Consider the following 25,112-nt stretch of genomic DNA (forward strand, 5'->3'; position numbering starts at 1 on the left):
GCCAACACCTACTCCCACACATCATCATAACCCAACTCTGGTGAACCTCTTCTAACCTGAACATTTAGTAAAACTAGTCCATAGTTTTAGACAAAACACAGATGAGTCAAACATACAGACACACACACATTTGCAGGAGGGGAAGGGCTAATGGGTATTTTAGCTATATCAGTGACATCAGCCAAGAAACCTTTTTATAAAGCTCCACTTGGTAAGAATTCACATTTGCAGTTCATTTAACAAAAAAGCATTAAGTTACGGTTTCTGGTAGGGCTAATGGTTGAATTTCAAAACCCGTAATAAGAGATGGACCTTGGCTTCACTAACGTCTCCATATACACTTTCAAGGAAAACGTAGTCCGTTTACCAGAAGTGCAGAAATGTTGTTAAAGTTAATTAGATGTAATTGTCACACTTTCATTAGCTATTAACATTATGTAAAGATAAACTAATGCATAATGAGTTCTTTCATTGTCACATAATTGTAATTTTAATGATTGCATTATGACCACTATAGTACAGTGCATATTTTCAATTTTCCCATTAGTGGGCAATTATTTATAAGGTTTCCTATTACAATCCGTCCATAGAGACCAGGTTATTAATGCCTTCATTTTCCTATAATGATGACCACAGTATTGAAATCAATATGATGGCCACAGGGAGAATTGCAAAGTAACATGGATTGAACAACAAAACTACAGCCATGAAGTCAGCTCATTCAACACACGCCTGAGGAAATTTCAAGATGGAGAAAAAGAGTGTATTAATATTCTTATGAGAAATTCTAATTTATAGGGTTTCCTCAAGTATATTTTCCTTCATTTTTTGTGGCCTTAACTCTCCAACTCTTTCCTAAGAAAGTCTCCATGGTATGAAATATTCAATAGTATAACCTTTGAAAAATGGCTTAAACAGATTTCACCATTCAGAGGACTAAATTAACATCTCAACAAAGCCATTTTGAGAAATGTTTCAAATTGTTCAAATCTCAGGATTGTATGTCAAGAAGTGAAATGCTGATGAACCATATGATCTATCCCCAAAGATGATGAAGAGTGGGGCACATTTACTAGAACAAAGGCCACGGGTGATGGGACAGTGCAGTGGCTATGGCAACAGTGATCGTGAGTCCTGCAAACTAATAATAATCATAGCAACAACAATAATAACATCTAATACAGTTTTTGCTTTTAACCCCTACTTCTGAGAACTTATTCATTATTCTTTTTGTATAGATTGAGATGATCTGGGGGACTTCGAGAGTTGTCCAGGAGTTTGCAAAGAGATTCAGGAATGTAGCCTGCTAAAGAGCTGGCCCTGGCTGGTGTGTGACTTGTTCTCGAGGCCTCTTTCAGAGGCATCAAGCTCTTCAGGGCTTTCCTGTGGCCCTGTGGAACCACATATGTCTCCCTCAACTACACTGGAGCTGTCCCAGTAATTCTGAGTCCCCGGCACCTTGGACTCCACAAGGTTTGTGGAGGAAATTAATGAACTAGTTAGATTTAAACCCCACATTTCAAAGTACCTCATAGCTTGTATTATCTAACTTGATGGTAAAACTAAACAGGTTTTCACTATGACCCAGTGTCCTTCCCTGAGAAAAGCTGTTGGTCAGTATTCAATATATATGTATCCATATAGTTTGTTGGTAAGATTTGAACACTTTGATTTTTTTTTCCCGTTCAAATGGAGGAGAATGAAGAATCCTAGGCACTGGCTCTTAAACATTGGCATGTGTCAGACAATCCTAGGGAGCTGATAAAATGCAGAGCCCCAGGTTCTGTTCCTAGAGATTATAAATCTACAGGGCTAACAGGCTATATTTTTGTCAAAACCCTCCAGGAGATTCAGAAACAGGTGGTCCACAGAGCACATACATGAGCCAGTAAACATGGTACTTGTCTGGGATTCAGAAGACCCTGTGATCAAAGCTTCACTACAGTAAGAGGTGTGACTATGGGAAAGTCACTAAATCTACCCTGGTCATAGGCTTCCTCACCCGTGAGATGTGTATCTTGGGCTCATTTTGGAGTTTCCCTACTTAAACCTCTGTAGAAGAGGACCATGAAATTGGCAATAGAGATTCTTGAACTATGGATAATATTTCAAAAAGTCAAATAACAGTCATTTATTTATCCAACACAAAGTCTTACTGACACATCTACTTTTCTGGTTTTCAGCTGGAACTATACCACCTCTGGTTACTAGAATTTCTAATGGCAGTTTTATTTGTTTCAGATTTATAAAAATGGAGAAGTGAATACTATTTAACAAACACATCTTTTTTTGTAGACCACATCTTTCAAAGCATAAAGCCCACAGGGGTAAAACTGCATAAAAAGAATATTAGTATGAAAAATGTTGGAACACAGTGGGATAGACATTTCTAAGTTCCAATCCAACCGTAAGAGTTCTTGACCAATGTTGCCTCTTAAATTAAGGAACTGACAATTCCAAATAGACTCACTGCACCCACTCCATGACTGGATAGTGAGCATCACCTATGTGCCAGGTGCTATTCGAGGGCGCAGAGGTGCAGCACTGGGTGAAAGACAGTCTTTCCCTCATAGTGCTTACAGTCTAGTCGGGGGAAGATGAGCAGAGCAAAATCATAACGTCTCAGGCCATGGTGAGTGACGTAAAGGACAAAAAACACTAGTCAGCCATAAAAAAGAATAAACTAATGCCATTTTCTGCAACATGGATGGATCTGGAGATGGTCATTCTAAGCAAAGTAAGCCAGAAAGAGAAAGAAAAATATCATATGGTATCGCTTATATGTGGAATCTGAAAAAAAGACAGAAATGAACTTGTTTACAAAACAGAAATACTCACAGACATAGAAAATATAGTTATGGTTACCAGTGAGGGAGGGGGGAAGGAAGGGATAAACTGAGAGTTAGAGATTTGCAGATACTAACTAATATATATAAGACAGATAAACAACAAGTTTATGCTGTATAGCACAGGGAACTATATTCAATATCTTGTAGTAAGCTATAATGAAAAAGAATATGAAAAGGAATATATGTATGTATATATATGATGGAAACATTATGCTGTACACCAGAAATGGATACACTGTAAACTGACTTCAATTTTAAAAACAAACAACACGTATCTTAAAAAAAAGGACAACAGAGTTTGGTAAGCAGGTTGGGGGTGAGGGAGAGATGGAGGGTGTTGTCAAAGAAGGGCTCTCTGACAAGGCAACATCTGAATCAAGACCTAAAGGAACTGAAGGAGGAAAATCATACAGGTCTCTGGGAGGACTACAGACATATTGAGCTACAGAATATATGTCTTTCAAAATAGGAAGATGATTCATCTTTTATATTACCACAAGCCTTACTTAAGCTAACATATTTTTGTGCTCTGGGCAGACTCCAGGTTTACAGAAAAGCACGTGATCATGACTTCTTAACGGGGCTTACAGAGAGCACAGGTGAAATCGTTGCTCACTGATTATCTGACAACGAGGTAAAGCCTGGACTTGAGTACCATACTTATTTTTGCCGCCTCAAGAACACGTCTTGGTTTGCCGCACATCCTTGTGGTCAACATACTTTTCGTTCACTCTGGGATTTGTTCTGTCTTGGCAGGGTTTCTCGGCTGCTTTCATTTCCTACCTACTGACAGCCTGATGAGCATGATTTACAAATATTAAAAATAAAGAGGTGAGACCAGATGCAAAGAACCTGCCAACGCATGCCAGAATCTCTGATGAGTTCCCAGTAAAACTAGAGAACACGTTTCAAACACCAGTGGATTCCCTGTCTAGGACAATGTCTGGCACTTAGTTAGCACCCAGGGAATCTGTGCTCCAAGGATGAATGAAATGTTTGTGAGAGACTTGAATAACGCCGCACTTCCAGGCTGCCTATCTCAAACCAAAATAAAAGTGCTGCCTAAATAGAATAGCTTGGTGTGAGTGTATGTGGGTGTATGTTAGTAAACAGGATGTTTTCTATCCCTTACGAGAAAGCCTTGGCAGCTGCTCACTGAGCTCCTAATAGAGGAAGCTGCTAGTTTTACATCCTTGAAAGCCCCTATTTGCATAGACGCTATATAGAAGGCAGAAGTTAGAAATGGAAACAGTATGTGATCACCAAATTTCACTTTTACTCGAAAGTTCTGCCTGTGGTTTGTGACTTTTGGAAATGAGGATGTGCTGACAACAAAATTAACTCCTCCAAAGAGCTGAGAATTGCCTGCTCTCATCATCCCGCTCACTATAATTTACATGACTTGACGAAATTAGACTGTTATTTTCATCGGGGTGATCTGCAAAATCATAAAATGATGTGTATTTTGGGAATGACTAATTAACTCTCGTTAGTTCCACTGAGGTTTGAGCTACTAATATAAGCACTGCAAATTTCATGGAGGTGTTCACATCTAGTTGTAGTAACCCAAAGAGATACTCAAAGGACTTGAAAGAAAACTCTCCCTAGAAAATCAGGCAATAATGAGGATTCAGATCAAATGGCGACCCTCTGAGATAAAACCAGACATGCACTCTTTATCCCATAGCTTCATCATTTGATTTGAATCCCCAGATGTACACTCACTTGCCAAAACTTGCCTTGCAGCAAACAGCAAGGAACATTTTTATAGTTGAAGCCAATATTAATAATCAAAACAGCAGAGTTACAGACATATACACACAAAGTCCATCCCTATTCACAGTTTTTATCACAAATGTTAACTAGTATTGATCAAACTGCTTGTCACAAAAGTTTGGTTTAACATATAATCAGTATATGAAGTGAGAGCCATGTTTCCTAGACAATTTCCAGCACCTTGTGTCATCCTTGTAAATAATGGGCTACTCCTATTGGGCACCATCTGCTTAATATAGAAAAATGTTCATCTTAATGAGGAAATTCTCCTTATTATTTATTATTTATTGAACACCCACAATGCGCTTGGCAGCAGAAACACCAGAAACATTTTCTGCCCACTAAGAATCCACCTGCTAGGGAAAATATGATGAACCAGTTATGCAATCATTTCTGTTTTTAACATATTTCATGTAACTCTTTCTAAGTGACAGAGTTGCCAATGATTCACTCTTTGGGAGGGCTTTGGCTCCTAATTAAGGTGGGATGGTGAGCTATGAGTTATGAATGAAGTAGATGATAAAGAAAAAAATTAATTATGATTACCATGAAGAATATGTGAAACTTGCACCATTGATGGAAGAAAATTTAGTGCACTGTTAAGTAAACTCAACTGTATTCGTCATGGACTGACAGATTGGGACTACATAATTTATTAGAAAAACAGAATGCATAGTGGAAAAGTCACCTTGAAAAGGCAACCATTCTTTGTTCTGCATCTACCTTCAGTGCTTCTGCACCTCCACAGTGGTGCAACTATGCTGTGTCATATGAACATCTTAGTTAATAAAGATTTAATGGTCAAAAATCCACTCTCAACTACAAGAACTAAGACAAACTGACAAGCTCTCCCAGAAAGCTCCACGTATATCTCCCTTCCTATTTTCTATTCTCCAATCAACAAAAGTTCAAGAAAATTTGACATGTTCAATATTGCAACTGTGTAGAGAGGCATTCTTGGGGGAGAATAAATGACCTTTTCACATCAAGAGACTGTTCCATATATGCCTATAATAGTCTCTCAGCATGAATTATCTAGCAGTAACGTTAATTATCCTTTTAGTGAAAATTATAAATTTAAAAAAAATGTGGTTTTTCTCCAATAATTGAATCACTCAAGTAGGCTATTTTTCCCCAGATCTTCAATTTTAACTCATTTTCCACTTCATATGAAAAAAGTTTCCCCATCCACCTTGCCAATGTCTTACTATTTCTAGTTTTGCTTTGTTTCTTTATACTTCTCACTAAATCATATGTGCTCCTCATTCTGATTTCTTCATAAGGAAAACATACAATGAATGAAAAAGAATGTGATGAAATTGGTCATAATGTTACTTATTGCCCTCAAGGTTTATTGTTTTTCACAAATCAGCAATACCAGTCACTCCAGTTATCCCTCTGGATCATGTTGGCTCCATTTGGAACATGAGATAAAGGAATATTATCCAGGATCTTAATTTTATGGATACACTTTCTAGATAACCACCTCACCCAAATAATTCAGGCAAAAGAGAAATTATATGTTAGTGGAGGTAATGCTGGGAAGTTGACAGTTGTCAAACTGTGCTGATATGAACCTTAAATGACTATAATTTGAAAGAAATACATGACAGAGGGATAATGACTAGCTCATATATTGTCAGGGTAATAAATACCTAATGAGCAAAATTGTAAAGCAAATAGTAGGTTGAACATACACCCAAATGTTGATTCTTGAACCAAAGTCAGAGAACAGAATGATTTGTCTCTCTGTCTAGATGATAAAGCATCGCTTCTTCATAAGCTGATGAGCAGCACCATCTGGCATGATTACAGAGGAGCAAGATCTTAAGCAAGTGAAGAATAAAATGACAGGGCCGCAGAGGGATTTTCACAGGAGTTAAAACATTCCTCACCATTAACAATAATCACAATAAACATAACTTTAGATGCTCCCATAGCACTACGCCAATAGTATAAATAGTATTACAGGACTGAGTGTGCTCAAAATAATTGAATATAATTCCTGATATCTCAGAATCTTTCTCTACCATAGTGGGTCTCAAAGTGTGGTCCCAGAACCAGCACCAACAGCATTACCTGGGAGTTTGTTATAACTTTAAACTCGAGGGCCTTGCCCCAGAGCCACCCGCCCTGAAACTCTCAGGTTAGGCCCAGCTATCTGTGTTTTAACCAGCCTTCCAGGTAACTGTGATGTAGACTCACACTTAGGGACTGCTGCTCTACCAAACCAAGTATGAGCCAGAGATTTTTGCTGTCTTTGCTGGGTACTAAAGAGATGAGCTAATTTGGTCTATTGTTTAAACAATATGGTCCATGTGCTGAAGAATAAAACTCAGTCAGCCTAGTTCCCTGTAACATGATATACTCTTCGAATAAAAAGGCTATCATCCTAGTACCTTTTTGTAGAACAACAGTGGAATAAATTGCCATAAACTTGCACCTTAATAATATGGTTTCTGAACATATGCATTTTCTTCTTTTTAAGCTAACTTTTTAACACTGAAGTATAGTCAGTTACAATGTGTCAATTTCTGGTGTACAGAACAGTGTTTCAGTCATACGTATACTACATACATTCATTTTCATTAACTTTTTAAGCTACTTTAGTAGTTGCCCTGAGACAAGTTTTCCAAGTTATCCTGAATCCTTTATTTACTTAATTGGTTTTCCACCTCCTGGTCATTCATTCAGCAAATACTGAACACCTACTATATGCCACCCACTGTTTTAAGTGCTGGGATACATCAGTAACAAAGACAATGATCCCTGCCCTTAGGGAACTTACATCCTAGTAGAGGAGAAAGACCAAAAACAACAAATGATAAAATCAGTAAGTATATAAAATATGAGAAAGTAAATGATGCTACTGGGGAAAAAAGGAAAAGCAGAACAGAGTAAGGAGAATTGGGAATGCTGCTTATGGGGAGTGGGAATTTCAATGTTTAGTATTATTGTCGACCCACTGAGCAGGTCACATGAGCAAAATCTTGAAGGAGGTGATGAAGTTGATCACACAATATATGAAGAGAAAGAGTGATCCAGAGAAGAGATAAAATAAAGGCCCATAGGAGGCAGCAGGCCTAGTGTGTTTGAGATGCAACTTGGAAGACTGCTTAGCTAGAGCAGAGTGAGCATGGAGGAAATTTTATAAACAAAGTTCAGAGAGCAAACGAGAGGCCAGATCACCCTGGAAGTCATTATAAGTCTTTGTAAAAACTTGTGCTTTTACTCTAGGGGAAATAAGGGACTATCCCAGGGTTCTGAGCAGAAGAATGACAGGATCTGAATTATATCAAAAAACTCATAAATTTTCCTCTAAGTCTATGTACAAATTCATCCACTATTTATGCAGTGAGTTGGAAGACACTGCATGCTTTTTTTTCCCTTTTCTTTATGTTCTACATGAAGTTATTTAAAAGCATTTCACTAAGGCTATTCACTTTCTTTGCTTTCAATGAAGAAAATATTGTCTAGGAGACAATTAGAAGATGAAGTCGAGATTGACCAGTTCTCATTCACTCGGGTATTTGCTTTCTGCCTCCTGTGGTGGTTGCTGTATTTGCTTCCTAAGGTCCAAGTGTATAACCTTGTGTTTGGGTGCTAGGAATTGGTTTTTCACCAGGCAACTGACAACTAACAGAACTGTGAATGAAGTCTTGGAACCTGCTTTGTCTCAGAAGTGAAACTAAAATAGAAACCTGTATTTGAGGAATGACTCTGTCAGTGACTTATTAAAAACCCAGTGCCCAGTCACAAAATCCCTGGAGAAGGTAATAGAGTTGCCAACCTTTGGATAAGATAGAGCAAGGGGTAGTCTTCTGAGTAGAAGTGTGGAGACTTTTCTATCAAAATCCAATCTTATAACTGGCCTCATTTGGTATTACTGTGACCCCTATATCCTGAAGAAAAGTGTTTCGAAATTCACAAGTATTTCAACAAGTGACAAAGGGACTTGTAAACTTAAAAAAAAAACCTATCAGATATTACTTCTTCTACTCCTTTACTAACTTATTTATTCATTCATCTATCAAATGTTTACAGAATACCTGTTGGAGTCAAACATTGTATCAGGTGCTGGGGAAACAAATATATATAAGAGCTGGTATTCCCTTAAAGAGTATACGGACCACCTGGAGAGATTAGACATAAATGACAATAATGCATGGTAGAGATTGATGATTTTTATTTTTTTTTTAAAGTCTAAATGCTATGGATTTTCAGAGGAAGAAACAGAAGTTCTAATGGAACAGATAACATTTGATTTGGTCATAAAGGATTCATTTGTGTGCATGGTGATGGGAGGAAGTAAAATTTAGGCAGAAGAAGCAATTTCTGCAAAGGCATAGAAGCACGGCTATATTAGTAGGCACCCGTGTGAGGGGCAAAGAAGGCCTAAACTACAGCAGCAGCAGCGGTAATGATAGAAGAAAGAAAATGAGTTATTGTTGAGGTAATTTGAAATATCTATGGGCCATTTAGCTGAAAGAAGTAGAGTGAAAACAACACATTTGTCTGATATTTTGGTGGTAAACCACCACTATGCTAGGTCTGAGAAAAAAATGGAGATAAGGAAAATCCCTGTTCTTAAAAAGTGTATTGTCTAAAGAGAGAAATGGACAAATAAAGAAAGTAAGACCCTAGCTGAATTCTTAAAAACTTCAGGGCACCATGCTTAACCAGACGAGGAACAGGGCATGGTCACAATATTGGGATCCAACTACAGGTTGATTATCAAGGCTATTTGGGAAATACCTAATCTTTACTTATGTATTTCTCTGACTCAAGGGACAATGGAATATTGTTCCTGCATTCAAAGCAATCTCAAATAGTGCAGTTCAAAGTGTCATCTGCAGAATAATAGCACTGGCCTGGCCTGGGAACTTGTTCAAAATGCAAATTCTCAGGCTTTATTCCAGATCACATGAAACAGCAGGTGACTGTATTCATGTTAAAGTTTGAAAAGTACCATACTAAAAAACAAACAAACAAAAAAAACCCTACTGTACTGATCTAGAGGACCCATTCTTTAGTTAAAAAAAAAAAAAAAAAAAGCTAAAGAGGGAAATCCATTTAGAAGGTCAGGAATACTACGTCTAATAAAAAATCTCTTATTTTTATTTTAGAGAAGCAAAAATTCAACAAACACGTGTAGAGCTCCTACTACATCTGAGATACTATGCAAAGTATTTTGAAATGGTTGTCCAAGCAATTAAAAATCTGGTAGTACTGATGGACACAGAGGATGAAAACTTTCAAAAAACCCAACTCTGTCTTAAGAGTCAAGGCATGCAAGAACTGAGAAGGAAAGAAAGAGACTGCCCCTGGTACATAATGTTCATGGACAAGTGTACCACCATTTTTAATTTTCTTGATTTTGATCTAAACCTGAAGAGAGACAAAGATAGTTCAAAAAAAAAAAAAAAAGGAGAGGAGAAATCCAAATTATAGGAAATCAACTGAAGAGATAAATCTCATGACTTTAAGTAAGTAAATAAAAAATACTAATTTTAAACAAATGAATGAATAAGTAAATAAGTAGGAAAAGAAAAGAAAATTAAAAAAAAAACCTTTGAAGCCTTTTTGAAGTTTAAAAGTATAGATATACTCTAATGAGGTGTCTAATTTAAGGTCTGTTGGTCTTTGAGTTTCACACCCTTTGCAATGTTCAAAAGCCTTTATACTGAGTAAATGTTCAGCATCAATGTGTACTGGGACTTCCTCTCTGCACAGCATCATCTGGCTATGTGTCTAGCCGTTGTATCGAGTTGCATCCCCAGGTCCAGGAGAGCCTTACTTTCCTAACTACTGGTCTTATTTCTATGACTACCGGTAGCCTGCACAGCCTTCATTTTTTTTTTAATACTACAGTGAGCTGTCTTATCAAATATAGTTTCACCTAGTGTGTGTGTGCGTGCACGCGTGTGCCCCCTTGCACCCATGTAAATATTTTTAAACACGACAGGTCAGTACTGATATCTTGATAAATTGCAAACATTCCTTCACCTCCCATTATTAAAACAGATACTTCCCTCTTCTTTATTGAATTTTAAATTTCCAGCCCATGTATATTATAGAGGAGGCCTAATGTAGGTCACTAGATGCCATCATGAATAATGGGAAAAAGGAAGTCCCCTGTTTCCCAATGCTTGTTAGCATGAAAACACAGCCCTGGATGCCTTATTATGCTTTTTGACTCAGGAGTCCTATGGGTCTGCCCATGACTGCTGTGTGAACTCATTGTTCCTGCCAAATACATCAGCTGGGATGGGAACATTAATTCATTTTAACAGAGGTGTGTCAACATTCCTCCTGAAAAAGTGCTGAGATGCTGTATTTGCAAAGTCTGTCTTCAAAAAGAAGAAAAAAGAGAAAATACTGTTTTCCATATGTGTTCTTTCAATACAAGAATTTTTCTGTTTGGCCTATTTTCTCTTGATCCAAGTTTGCCTGAGGTTAGTACCTATTCTTTCTGAGTTAGAAATAACTAGACATCTTTGTTTTTAGAGTCCAGGTAGAGTAACAGTACTTCTTTGGATGACCAGGCATGTGCCTGTGTGTCCTGGCGGACTCTCTGGCTAGTGCAGTTTCTGGTTTTGTTTTTGTCCCTCCCCCTTGCTGCACTGCATTTGTTGAGTCAGTTTGCCTGCCCTGTGTCTCAAAAGAGGGGACTCTCAGAGTTCCCATATTCTCAGGAGAGAGACTTGAAACCTCCTTCCACTCTAGGAACTACTAAGGGTTTGCAAACCTAAGGGATGTGAGCCAATTTAATCCCTAAGATCGATCATACAGCAGTACAAGAAACTTTCAAAACAGCCAAAGCTACAATAGTGAAACGAGGACTGCACTTAAAACCCATGCCGATGACAAAACCATCTCCAGGAGAAGGCAGTGAGAAACAACACATCACTGATTCCTTCTTCTCTTGGTAAGACTGAGTGGGAATGGCTGGAGCACGTGGGCAAAGATTAGTCATGCGGCCATCTTGATATTGACCAGCTTCCCATTTTGACAGTGTTTTCTGAAAGGGACTTTTGTGTTCCCTGTTTCCTAATGATCCTTAAAAGTAACTCTCTCCCTTCACATCCTTTGCACCTGAAGCAGTAATGCCTTGAAATATTGATCTATTTGAAGCTGGTTTTCATTAATTTCATCCATCCCTGAGGGCACAGCCACATTGGTACTAGCTAATGAAGACCTATTCAGGGCAGCCCAGGGCCTTTTATCAGCCCTGAATTAGCTTCGTGCTTTTAATGGGAACTATAGCTTTCTCAATTATTATGTAACTAAATAATGTGCCTGCATTTGCCAACGTATTTCTAAAGTGGGATGCAAGCTGCAACTGCCTATCCACCCATGGGGAAGCAGAACATCTCACACAGGCTCTGTTGCTTTTCCAGGTGAGTAACATTTGTTTTGCATCTGTACATGGCCAGGCATAAAATCACATTTTTCAAATGTTGAGTGTGCCACTGTCAGCCCTACAGCACCTCTAGGGTATTTCAGTCTTAAGATGTATTAATGCAAATGTGTAAGTGGCAGCAGGCTGGTATTATTTATGCATACCAATCATTCAAAGGGGGAAAAGTGATTTGTTTTGGTCCAGGTTATTTTAAATATAAGATCATTAATTCCAAGGGTTTCTGGTTTTTTGAAGGTTGCTGTTTCCCAGAAAAAAATTTGCTAAGTGAAAATATAAAGGTGACCACTGCCCAAAGTACCTAGAATTCCAAAGAAACTGGGACCCAGAAGATGAAGAGAGAAAGGGCAAGTAGCCTCTCTTTCTGTTCTCTCAGCCTTTCCCACAGGTCAGCCTTTCTAGTTGACAAGCCAAATAATTTTAGTCGGTAACTGATAAGAAAGCAAACGAAAAATCATTTGGTTTGAAGAAGTCTTCCAGTATGCTTATGAGTTAGTCTAAAACTCATTCTAAAAAATTTAACACACTACGTATTTCTTTTACTACTTCGTGTTTTCTCAATAAGGAATCCCTTAAGATAAAAATTAAAACCACCGGAAAAAATAAAAAGATGCCCACCTTAAATGGAGGAGGAGCTTACCATTTTAAAAAGGGATTTTGACAATTTGAAGAAGCAAGCTGAGAGGCAAAATTTTCTTTAAGGATCTCCATTTAATCATTTTCCTAATATGAATCACTTTAATTACTAGGGACACAATTTTTGAAAGAATTCTATAAGTTATACATCATAATGGTGACAAAACGTCTCCATTAAAAACTTGATGATGAAAATGAGCACTTGCTAAAAGGTTCCCAGAAGTGCAGGCAAATCAACCAAAACAGCTTTGCAACAAACGTCAAATTACACAGACAGTCCTTTTTGATATCTCTTACATGCCTGCAGTGACGTATACCACTTAACTTACTTCTGTTTACTTAGGAGAAAAATATTTCAGTTCTGTTGGGATATACCGGCACACACTTTGTGAGCGTGGACCCACATGAATGCTTGCATTAAAACATCTTTGATGAGAAATAACCTTAAAATGTTTACAGTGATCACATTGCTGATCGTGCTTTTATTCTAAAAGGGTTATATTTATGTTGTGGGATGAAGCAGATGAGTATTTACATTGGTGTCTCTAGGTCCTGTGATTGTCAGCGGAGCAGAAAGAACAGATACAAAATAGATGAGGTAAAATAAAAACCTCATAGCCCTGCATTTGAATTCGAAGTTTCAGTGTGAACTCATAATGATTTTTAACAACATAATGACTTTAAACAATATATAAGGCATTGTTTATATACTAGCTCTCTCCAATGAAAAGATCAAGAAACAAAGACCAACTCAGTAGCAGTGAGCACCTGTAGTGCCAAGATCATATTCTTATAAATACTGAAAGGATCAACATCCTTTAGAAAAAAATGTCTGAATCCACGTATGCATCAAAATACGTACAAGAATAGCCTGAAACATCCTATAATACCAGGAAGCAGAGAAGAATTTTCTTTACAAGACTTTGTTTTACGAGACTACTAAAGACATGTCAAAAGGACTCAAAAGTCAACTTGAAGAGGTTCCCACAGCTCAAAATAGGACAATTTAAGCATAAACACATAATTTTAATGAATCAAAATACTTTAAATATGTTTAAATGTATAAGTCAATATTAAATATTGAAAATAATAAATTTACTGGCCACTTTTGAAAGATGATAGGAAGCCAATATCCTAAAACTAATAAATAAAGGGAAAGAACTGGTAGTATCTTCTATATCATGGCAACTAAACGGTTAATGAGAGTGAGTTTATCTTTGTAAAGTGTATCAGCTAATAAATGAAAAAGAAATGATGAAATGTCACCATGTTGCAACCTCTAATGAATTACTGAATCTAGACAATGATCATTAATGACTGCTAAGATAAAAAGAAAGAAAGCTAGACAGTCTTCATCCTGATAGAAGTATCACCTAATAGTCTTGATGATATTTTTAAAAAATTGGACCCGAATCCAATAAATCCTCAATATAGAGATACCAGTGTAGAAGAGGTATCATGGGGGGTGCAATCAGCAAAAATCTAGATTGTGGAAAGCTCTATAGGGCAAATGACTATGTTTTTTCAACAATAAAGAAAGAGTGAGAGAAAAGAAGCCATAGGTTAAGAGGAGTATAGGAGATATATCAATCATTTGTAATGTATAGACCTTATGCTAATCCTGATTTGAACAATGTATGGACCTTAATGCTAATTTTGGTTCAAATTAACTTAAAAATATTAATGAGTTCATTGGGGAAATCTGAAAACAGACTCTACAATGTCATTAAGAAAGTATGCTGGTTGTTATGGAGGACAATGGCTTTGTGTTTACTTTTAAGAATCTTTATCTTTTGGAGATACATGCTGAAATATTTAAGAATGAAATAATATGATGTCCTGCATTTGCTTCAAAATAATCCTTGGGGAGGGAGAAAGTGTGTAGAGGTATAGATGGAACCAGATTAGCTATGAGTTAATAATTATTCAATCTGAGCTGTGGGTATACAGAGGTTCATTATAGTATTAGTCTCTCTACTTTATAAATTTTACATTTTCCTTCATAAAAATTTAAAAAATATTCTTGTTTGAAATTTGGCAATGAGTATTAGGTCACAATGGGAAATCTTTAGACAATGAAATCCACACAGCTAAAGTTAGGGTATAGACTTAAACTACAGTGGAGATAGTAGCCCTTGAGGTCATTTTGATCAACCTTTTTCCATCCAACCATATTTTACCAAAACTATCCATTCTGTTCATGTCTATAACACTAGTATAGATGTCTTCTTCAGTCCAGTTGCAGTACCCAGTGAAGCACCAGACAGGATTAGGCTCGGTGAAGAAAACAGTAAGAAAGCATCATAAAATCATTTTGGCTTTTTCCCCCTACTTTTATTTTGGTAACTCTACCAATTGAATGATACCTGCAAATTAATTTTAGCAAGTGAGCTTTTTCCCTCTGCACAAACAGCTTTCTTCATCACAGCCGGGAGGAAAATGAATCTCCAAAGCTAGTCTCTCCCAGCACTTGTACAATCCACAGGTCTGTGACGACAGTGCCATCTCACTGAAAGCTCATGGCAAAAGCCAACACGATAGAAACACACAGGAACACACGGCATGCTAAGCTCTTCTCTGATACCCCAAAATGATTCTAAGGCTTATAGCTCTGACTAGGGGATACCCTGAGGGCTAACTATTACTAATGAAAAACCAAGTATATCTAATTAATTGCATTGCTCTGGGCTGGTGAGAGGCCAGAAATTTCCAAATCCACTTGAGAATGGTCATATTTATATAGAATGGTGCTACATGCGAGAATATTTCTTTGAAACATTACCTTCTCCTTTTATCCCTACTGCCTGTCCCTTTGGACAGCTTGTGTTACAACAATTCAAATCTAACCACTGGGATTCTTCCTGCTAACAGTAAAGCAGAAGGGGCCAACACCATGACTATTTCTGTCTTGCATTTCATTAGAAGCTATGCATTTTTGGTGCTCAGAAGTAGAAAACACTAAATTCAACCTACATTATCAATAGAAAAGTTGGTCTAGATAGGATTTTAAAATAATTACCAGCAATTAAATTATCCCCAGAGACATCAGGAACTCCCCATACCAAGCACATACCTTAATATACTTAAAAGTTTAAATTTGTTAATAATAAAGAATAAAAAATACACATTTTGAGGCAATAAGAATGTTAATATTAGAATTATGACCAATGATCGATTTATCCATGGTATTACACAAAAAAAGCAAAATTCACCAGTAATTCAAAATTTTAGCAATGAGTTTCAATATTTTCCTTCAGCAGTTCTTTATTAAGAACTAGATATATGAACTAAGATAGACTGATTTATAATTTCACTTCTCTCTCATATGCTGGTTACCTTTCAAAAGAGGAAGGAAAAATGGCCAGCCACAGAGTTATGTGGGAGATGAGGGGGGTGAAAAGGGGGCAGGGGGAGGGCAGGAGCAGGAGAAGAAGAAGGCGAGCAGGCCTGGAGAAAAGGAAGTGGGAAAGGCAGTTTACAGAAAACGATGTAATGGAAAATGTAAATTGGTTTTTAGATAATTGAGTGAATAGTACATATTTCTCATCTCACTTTAAGAATCCACTGTTAATGATTTTAGGTAATGCATGATTTCAGCATGGTATTCTGCCTAACATGTTAAATGCTAAGTTATAGTGTTCAGGATCCTAGGGTCGATTTGCATGCAAGAAGCTATGCAACCTCCCTAGAGAATCAATGGCCTGTCTTATTGTGGTCTCAGTAAATATTTGCCACAACTTCCAAAGGAGTTTAGGTCCTAAAGTTCCTTAACATTTCTACTTTGAAACAGAAATGTGTAGACTTCTTTCGGCTAAAATCCAATTTAATCAATAGCAAATTGAGCTAAATAAGAACAAACCTAAAAATATCTTGGGAAACATCCAGTGCCTTTTGGAGCCTCGAGCCAATCAAAATGGAGAGAACAGAAGGCAGTGTAGGTGGAATAAACGGGGCCTCGCTGCTGGCTCATCAAGTAATCATAATAGTCAAAAACATGTAACAATCGGGTTGAAAAATAACTCTGTTCATTTGATCGCTGGCAAAAGAACTCAGCAGAGATTTAGCATAAAAGACAGTAAGGCTGCTTCTCAGAGGACTCACCTGTCTTTCCCAGTTTCCTTCTTGAACACTCCATCACAGTAACTCATGCGCTTCTCTGTGGTCACGTAAATTTGGGCCTTCGGATAGAGGTCCACAGTCTTTTTCAACATGTTGTAAACAATGCCATTGCCATCTTTCCTCATGTTGCGGAAAGGGCCCCAAATAACGTAAATAGTAGCGTTCGCTTCCTTGAAAAAATAATCAGGGTTTTTCAGCAAAAGAGGAACGCTGGTGTGGGATACAACTCGAATCATCGTCATGCGGCCAACGTCTTCTTCGTAGCCCTTGGTGGGGGCATTGTTCATTCTCCAAATGCAGGAGGACTGATCTATCTCGTTCCCCACCTTCTGGCCAACCATCTGACCTGAGTTTGACACTATCGCACAAAGGTTACAGTCCAGCTGCAAAGGCTGAAAAATAGAAAGAGAAACAGGGCAGGAGGGAGAAACACGTAAGTTAGTAAATTCCACCTCTTCAAACAAGTTTCTCTGGGAAAACAGAAAATCCCACTGTGCATAATACTGAGTGCAGGAATACCTCTGAAATATGCACACCAATCCTACAGTAGCTGCCACAGATTATCAAGCTCAGGGCATGCTTCCATTTAAAAAGTGAAGACATTGCTGAGAAATAATTTTAATTTCTATCTCCTTGTGTCGATTTAAAATTAAATGGAAAAAATTAGTCATTTTGTCCCCCACTCTAAATGATGACTTTTCATTCAAAACCATAACTTCAAATGAAGGAAATATGTAAAGATCTGATCTTTTTGATAAGGATGGTGATGAAGAAGGAGGAGGAGGAGGAGAAGAAGATATCCAGCCATCAATTCTGTATTTTACTTATATGTATAAATGGTTATGTAGCAAGTGACAAAGAGGTGAAAAATTTAGCAAATGGTGAAATTCTAAAAAAAGATTTTCAGAGCCGAGAACTATGTAAGACAAGTTTCAGACGACCAAAACTACTACAGAGACCCTTAAAAAATTCCCTTGCATCACCATGTTGACTGGTCTTTGTGGTTTTGTTTATTCTAGATCGATAAGGGAAGGCTTCTTTTGAGATCTCAGGGAAGGCATGCACAGAGATGGTCTCTAGAGCTGGTGTAACCACCATCCTCCTTTTTTTTAACCAGTGGCATAACAGAGACTCATAGAGATTAAACATCAGCTTTCAGGATTTGCAGACGATAAAGGTGCAGTGGAAGATCCAAACTTTGATGGAACTTTAAACCCACTGCTCTTTCCGTTATTCCCTGTGTGCTTTCCTCCCTAGCAAACCAAATACAGTCCACCCTACGTGGATGGAAATACCACACCATCCAGGTTGGTTGAATCCGCGGATGCAGAACCCCGGGATATAGAGGACCAACTGCAAGGGAAGAGCATCTGTGGGTTTTGGCATCTGCGGGGGTTGTGGAACCAGTCTCCTGTGGACGTGGAGGAATGACTGTAAATTCCTTTTACCACTTCCCTCCCACATAAAGAAAAATCAACCTGTTAAAGTAGTGATAAAAGAGCTATGTGCTTTGTTCATACACAATCTTTCTTATTTCCCTCCTATGAGATTCCACATTTTATATCTGACATTTGATCCTAGATTTTTTAGTGCCTATTGGTCAGTCACCCCTTCCACACTGGGCACTGGTTGTGCTGCCCTTTAATTTATTGTTTAATTATGTCCGTCCACTACACAGTAAACTCTGTAAAAGCAGAGTCAATGTCTGCTTCATTTTAACACTACTCCCCAGAAGTCCCTGGAATACTACAGTAGCTCAACATATAGTGGTTAAGTTAGGAAATGAAAGCCATTTAATTAAAATAACTTTTAGGCTCCTAAACACTGAACTTAATATTAAGGAGAAATGGACATTTCCAGTTCATCTAGAATTGCTGACTTAATTGAAAAGAGAAAAGCAATCAGGGAGAAACAGCAAATACCAACAGGTTCAATCTATGTGGCTGAATTGAGTGACAGAGAGCCTCAGAAAAGTCACCAGGATAGTTATCACACAACTGTGACAGATCATCTTTCCTACCAATGGTAGGCACCCACAGTAGTTACTGAGCAGCTACTATGTGTCAGGAACTGTTCATAGGGTTGGGGATTTGGCTGTGAAAATTTTAAACAAATATCCCTGTCCTCATATGGCTTACATTCTAGCAGGCAGGGGGGCAATAGACAAATCTGCATAGTACATAATATGTTAGTGCTAAATAGGAAGAATTCAAGCAGGGAAGGAGGTAAGGATGCCTGTGTGTGACTACATGTGTAATGGTGGAGTGATTACAAAAAGTCTCAGGAAAAAATATTTGAGGAAAGACTTGAATGAAGTGAGAGAACTTGAATGAAGTGAGTGAACTGTGAGAAGAGGCCACTGCCACAATCTCAGCAAGGGAGGATGGCAGCTTGGACCAGGTCAGGTAGCAGAGGTGGCGGCAAGATGCTGGTCACATGCTGGGTATATTCTGAAGGTAGGACCTGGTAAGTTGATCAGTAGATGGAAGGTGGGGTCTGAGAGAAAGAGAGGACTTGAGGATAAGGTCAGATTTTTAGCCTAAGCAACTGGAAGACTGGAGCTGCCTTCAACTGAGAAGGAGGCTTCAGGTGGAATAGGACCAGGAGAGGAAGATAGGAGCTCATTTCCAGACCTGTTAGCTTTGAGATGCCTTGAGCACAGACTTCTGCAGCAATGTCATAACAAGACTACTTGAGGTGCTTTAAATTTTTTTCCTTGATTATTAAAGTAATATAGGCCTGTTGTGGAAAACTTGAAAAACACAAAAAAGAATTAAAATTCTCCATATTTCCACCACTCAACAACTGCTACAATATTTCACAGTACTTCCTTCCTTCTAGATGCATTGAGAAATACCATTTGCACCATTGACAGCCTTGGCTTTTCATTTAATTTGACACCATTAAAACTTTCCCATGTCAGTAAATCGTCCTTAGAGATACTTTTAATATCTGCATAATATTCCACTATATGGATATACCATAATGTACCTATCTGGATATTGCTGGGCATATGAATTTTTTCAATTATGAAAAATGGCTTTAATGAATGTCCTTGTGTTTACCATTGTATTTTGGATGCTAACAGATATTACATTAATTTAACTTTACTTTGATTTAGTTTTTATTGTACACTATAAATTACGCTAGATTGACAAAGGTATCTGTTTATTTGAGATGTCAAAATTAACAATTTTGAAAAACTTAACAGTCCACAATGGTCCATCTGTGAAGTGTCTTAAAACTCTGCTATGAAAGGGACTGTCCATCACTCCTGCTATAGTAAGATTTCTGAGCTAAGGGAGACAACAAGGTGATCCAGGCACCAGGTTAGAATAGGTGCTCTCAAGGTGGGTGAGTACATTAGGGCACTTGGGGCTGAGGTTTTGTAGGTTGGTGCCATAGTGAATACTTCACCAATAGGCAAACCGAGGCACAAGAGGATGCCCATTAGAATGGGGCATTGATCTAAGACCCTTCCTCATGCATCTAGAAGCCTATGATCTTTGGTGATGCTAAGGAAGAACACAATACTCTTCCTGCCAGGCAATTTGCAGCAGGGCCTGACATCCATCACACTTAGCTGAGTCCTCCAGACTCAGAGTCATGCAAATCAATGCCTGATTTAAATTTTGTGTCACAGGGCACACTCCAACTTATCACCAAGATGCATATGGTGCAGGGAGGTTAGGTTCCATTCACTGTCCCAAGAACTTGCTTCACTGTATAATGAAAACATTTTGGGGTTATGGCCTCCACAAATTAAAAAAAAAAAAGAAAAAGAAAAAAGAAAAAAAGAAAGATACAAAGAAAAAGCCTTGAATGTGTTCTGCTCTACATGTAGCAATTTACATTGGATTTCTGAGTCGTCAAAATGAATTAGCTGGCTCTGCTGTAACAAGGCTTAATTTAACTAATAAGAATAAGCATACTGGTTTCACTTGACAATTGTAATCTCTGAAAGTGATCAATTAAGACATCACAATCTGTTTCATGACAACATATCAGAATGCCAGCTGTGCAGATTATGAGGTCAGCAGCTGACTAACAACTTGAGGGCAAACATTGGGAACAATAGCCTCTTGTTTATGTAACGAATATGGAATTGGGCAGAGTGCTATGAATGTAATGGCTTTGGGGGTAGGTGAAGTTTAAATTGCCCCTTTCTTTTATACTATTCACTTGGCCAGATTGTCACCATGGCCAGGGTTGTAAGAAACTCCCACATGTCATACTGCGTGGTCTCAGTCCTGCCTCGCTGCTTGGCTTCTTGAGTGAGGTACCAGGAGACGTGGCTGCACAGGGTGACTGCTCTATTTACCACTTGGTTGCAAGAACTAACTTTACAGTATGACAGGAGTGCAGGGCTAGATGAATGGAACATTCCTAATCATAATCAGAAGCTTCAGGTAACACAAAGAGCTTGCGAAAGCCTCAGGGACTCATTTATACGTTTGAAGGCACCTTCAAACTACAGGAAGCCATAATAAAAAGAAAGACATACCTGGGCACGGATAGATGGTTTGACCCAAGAGCTGCTCTTATCTGGTTATCTCAGTTCCTTTTATTAGCTTTATCGCTGCATCTTGTGATCTCGACTTTCTTTGTTAAAATGTCCTGCTGTTTCTTGAGCTCGTTTATGTTATTTGATTTGGGGCCCTTGCTTGAAAATTTATTCCATATGTGTCCACGCGCTCAGTTCAGCCTCAGTGAGCAGTTTCTTTTTAGATTGAGGCCCTGGATTTTCCGAGACCTTTGGAAAGATTTAATCTGGCTCCACTTTATCAAGCCCTATCTTAATTTTGAATTCTCCTTTTCAGTTGACTTGTCCCTATTTTCCTTTTTCTCTCCATTAAAAACAAACTTGACCTTTTTGTCTTTTCCTCTTGTACACACAAAACATCATCAAGCCAAATGCTTTGCTTGGGCTTGGGCTGTGTCTATAAACTGAGATCACCACAAATGTTCAGCCGACCCTGTCTGGGAAACCGTTTCCCCATCAAGAGAAAGGTCACAAATGTCAAACACCTCCTTTTATCTGAAGTCTAAGATACTGATTTTTTTTCAATGGTAACATCATTATACAGGCATACCTTGTTTTACTGGGCTTCGTTTTATTGTGCTTCACAGATACTACTTTTTTTTTTAACAAATTGAAGGTTTGTAGCAACCCGCACTATCAGATGATGGTTAGCGTTTTTTAGCAATACAGTATTTTTAAGTTAAGGTATATGCTTTTTTTTAGACATAATGCTATTTCACACTTAATAGACTACAGTATAGCATAAACATAACTTAAATGTACTAGGAAACAAAAAAAATTTGTGTGTCCTGCTTTACTGCGATATTGACTTTATTGAAATGATCTAGAACTGAACCTGCAGTATCTCCAAGATTTGCCTTATTTGATTTGGGTATTTTCTCCCTCTGCAGAAGTACACTACTTCTATACCTGTACATCTGGTTATAAACACTCAGCTTGGGGAAAGTTAAGAATTTGGTGACATCTAGTAAACAACGAAATAATTTTTACATAATACCTATTCTGTGCAAGGCTCTGTGAAGGATAAAAGAGTTTTAGAATTCTAATCAGTGTGTGCTTTAAGCTCAGTACACAGCTCTAAGGTAGATGGGGGAGTTTTATCATCAACTAGGGTCAATTAATATACTATTTTCAAGACCTAAGAGATTGTCTTAAAAAACAAGTCTTCTCTCTGCTAAAATGAATCTTGACACTCACCTCCTCATAAGAAAAGAGGACTTGATTCCTATCTAGGGTGTAGGGACAGAATGAGAGAAGGAAGAAACAGTGTGAGAGAGATAGAGAAGTACAGTGTGACATATTTATTGATATTAACATGACTGAATACCTACTATGCACCAGCCATCCTGCACAGCACTTTATTACATTATTTCACTCAGTTCTCATGATGAATTCTTCAAAAGTTTGTTTTTCTTTCCCATTATTGAGTTGAGGAAATTGAGGCAAACATGATGTCCAGTATGTTTCAGATTAAAAAGAGAGCACATATTACCTTTCATAAAATGCAATCACAGCACTGCTAAGAAGTGGGGAATATTAAAGAAATATTTATTATTAACTTGCACTATTCCTAATATACATACAGGCAAACACCTCAAATCTCACCGTGTATGATAGTAAATTTATTTATATTAAATTGCGAGTTAACGCTTTTAAACATGCTGGTGGACAAGAATTTCACCAACACAAGACAAAGATTCTCAGTGCGTGAAAGGCTCCTCAGGAGTGTCAGGGTCTGCATGGGGGTGGAATTAACCTCTCCTTTCTGGCAGTGGCATTATGGTGGCATGAGGAATTATGAAGAAAATTTTTTCTTAAAGTTTTAGTGTGAAATTTCAGTCTAAGGTAAACTAATCATGACCAATTTTCTTAGCTTTAAAATGGCCCTCCACATCTTTCCACTCAGTTTGCTTTTTCATACTTTTTCCACAACAGCAGTGAGTTGTGTTTCTTTCTGAAGCATAAAGTGATTACACTCCACGTCTGAGAAAACAAAAGGCCACGGCAGAGGATGTTTTATAAGCTGGTCTCATGGCTAACGGGAGGACCTCCCCCTGTTGTGAAACCTCCCTGAGGTAAGTCCACTTTAGAAACCCACAGTGGCTGCTCTCAAGTCCTCAGGAAGCAAAGTCAGCTCGAGACGGCCAAGCCGTCTTCTAAGTCACAAATGGCTCTCCGGCTCTCTCCTCCGTACTTAAGAAGGGTCTAGGACACTGGCTGCCCAGACACTATACTCATACTGTAGGTCATTTTACAGCCATACTGATTTTATTTTTATCTTATCATAAGCAGGAGTTTTTAGTACAGAAATGAATTTATCTGCAAAATGCTGAAAAATGCAAGCTCAGAGGAATCCTTGATACTATGGAGGTGTGAGGAGGAATATGTGGTTATTCTTACCTCTTTTTAAGAGTCTGTGATATTTTAAAAATTAGCTGTATTTTACTGTGTTGAAATATTATTTATGTAGACTTTAGAAACCAATTTACCATGACATGCCCAATTGATCCTTGCCTGGCTGAAAAAAAAAAGAAAGAAAGAATGACCAAAACTAATAGGTCATTCACTCTGATTGGCAAGTTTCACCTGAGTCAGAGTCACTCTTCTCTTCAAATGACAATATGTACAAAGATCTCTTTGTGTTTCTCTGATCTCAATTTACAAACACACACACACACACACACACACACACACACACACACACACAAAATCTCATTCAGTTAATGAGACAGTTCACTTTCCTAACCACTTTTTCCTTCCTGCTCCTTACCAACCACTCTGGAAAATTCCTTCTTTCTTCTTTGGGCAAGAACCTGACAAACTGCCCTATCCATTTTGAATGATATATTGGGGCAACTGCCAAGCACTTTACATTTTAATCAGTAAGAAGAATGAAATATTTAACCTTTACTTTTTTCTCCGTGAATAAGCTTATAGACAATAGAATACATAATTAAAACCAAGAATTAAAACTTGCAAAACAGTGTGGCTTCCCCAGCAAAGAGAAATGGCCATGTATGAAAGGTCACCTGTCAACTAGTTCTAGTTATTAAATCTCTGCCTTCATCACTGAGGTGGCTCTATGGAAATCGAAGGTCAAGACATTAAATTATGAAACAGTCAGGATTAGAAAAGGTCACTAAAAACTCAAGTAAAATTGAACCAAACCTGCTAATTCTACACCCTAGAAGCAAGCAGAAACAGCCAGGGATGAAACACAGCACTGAACAGAGCTAATCTATCTCCCTACTTTGGTCCCATATTGAAAATGAATTTCTATTTGATGTCTTGAAGTCTAAAATAAAACCTGCTCATCTCAAATAAAAACAGGAGCTTCGATAAATATTTCAGAACGAAAATCATGCTTGAATCGAACCAGTTTAAATTATTAAAAACATTGTTTTACACTATTCTAAGGGTTGCTTTCATTTCAACCATGAGAACCCAATTTAAAATATTGGCATTGGGGCACTCCTGGCACCTTAAATGCTTTACAGGACAATTAGCAACCCACCACTCACTAATTTACCACTTTAATGTTGAAACAAATGATATCTTTGCTTTTCATCACGCAATTTGAATGAATCTGAACAAAGCAGGTTGAACAAAGCTCCAGAGACATACTCCTCAGTTTGCTGTCATTTATTCCTCTACTCTTCCTGAATGTCTTTAGAGTTTCAGCTTTAGAGGCTTCAACATGTATAATGATGCCACTGGGGAATAGATTTTGCCTTTATTCTCCTTGATGTTCTTTTGAGGTCTTTCAAGT

At 37.9% G+C, this 25,112-nt stretch overlaps 1 protein-coding gene across 22 annotated transcripts in view; it reads right to left on the reverse strand.

Annotated features, from left to right (window-relative positions):
- ST6GALNAC3 (ST6 N-acetylgalactosaminide alpha-2,6-sialyltransferase 3) overlaps positions 1-25,112 on the reverse strand; it is a 561,430-nt gene that overhangs the window by 211,127 nt on the left and 325,191 nt on the right. For 21 of the 22 annotated variants that reach the window (XM_074376207.1, XM_074376216.1, XM_074376206.1 and 18 more), the window contains one exon: positions 16,783-17,192. In XM_074376207.1, coding sequence (XP_074232308.1) covers positions 16,783-17,192 — 410 coding nt within the window. Of the gene's footprint in view, positions 1-12,696; positions 14,956-16,782; positions 17,193-25,112 lie in introns of those variants that run through there. The other variant, XM_074376220.1, reaches the window with a different exon arrangement.

The sequence above is a fragment of the Camelus bactrianus genome, chromosome 13, assembly GCF_048773025.1.
Source record: "Camelus bactrianus isolate YW-2024 breed Bactrian camel chromosome 13, ASM4877302v1, whole genome shotgun sequence".
NCBI lineage: Eukaryota > Metazoa > Chordata > Mammalia > Artiodactyla > Camelidae > Camelus > Camelus bactrianus.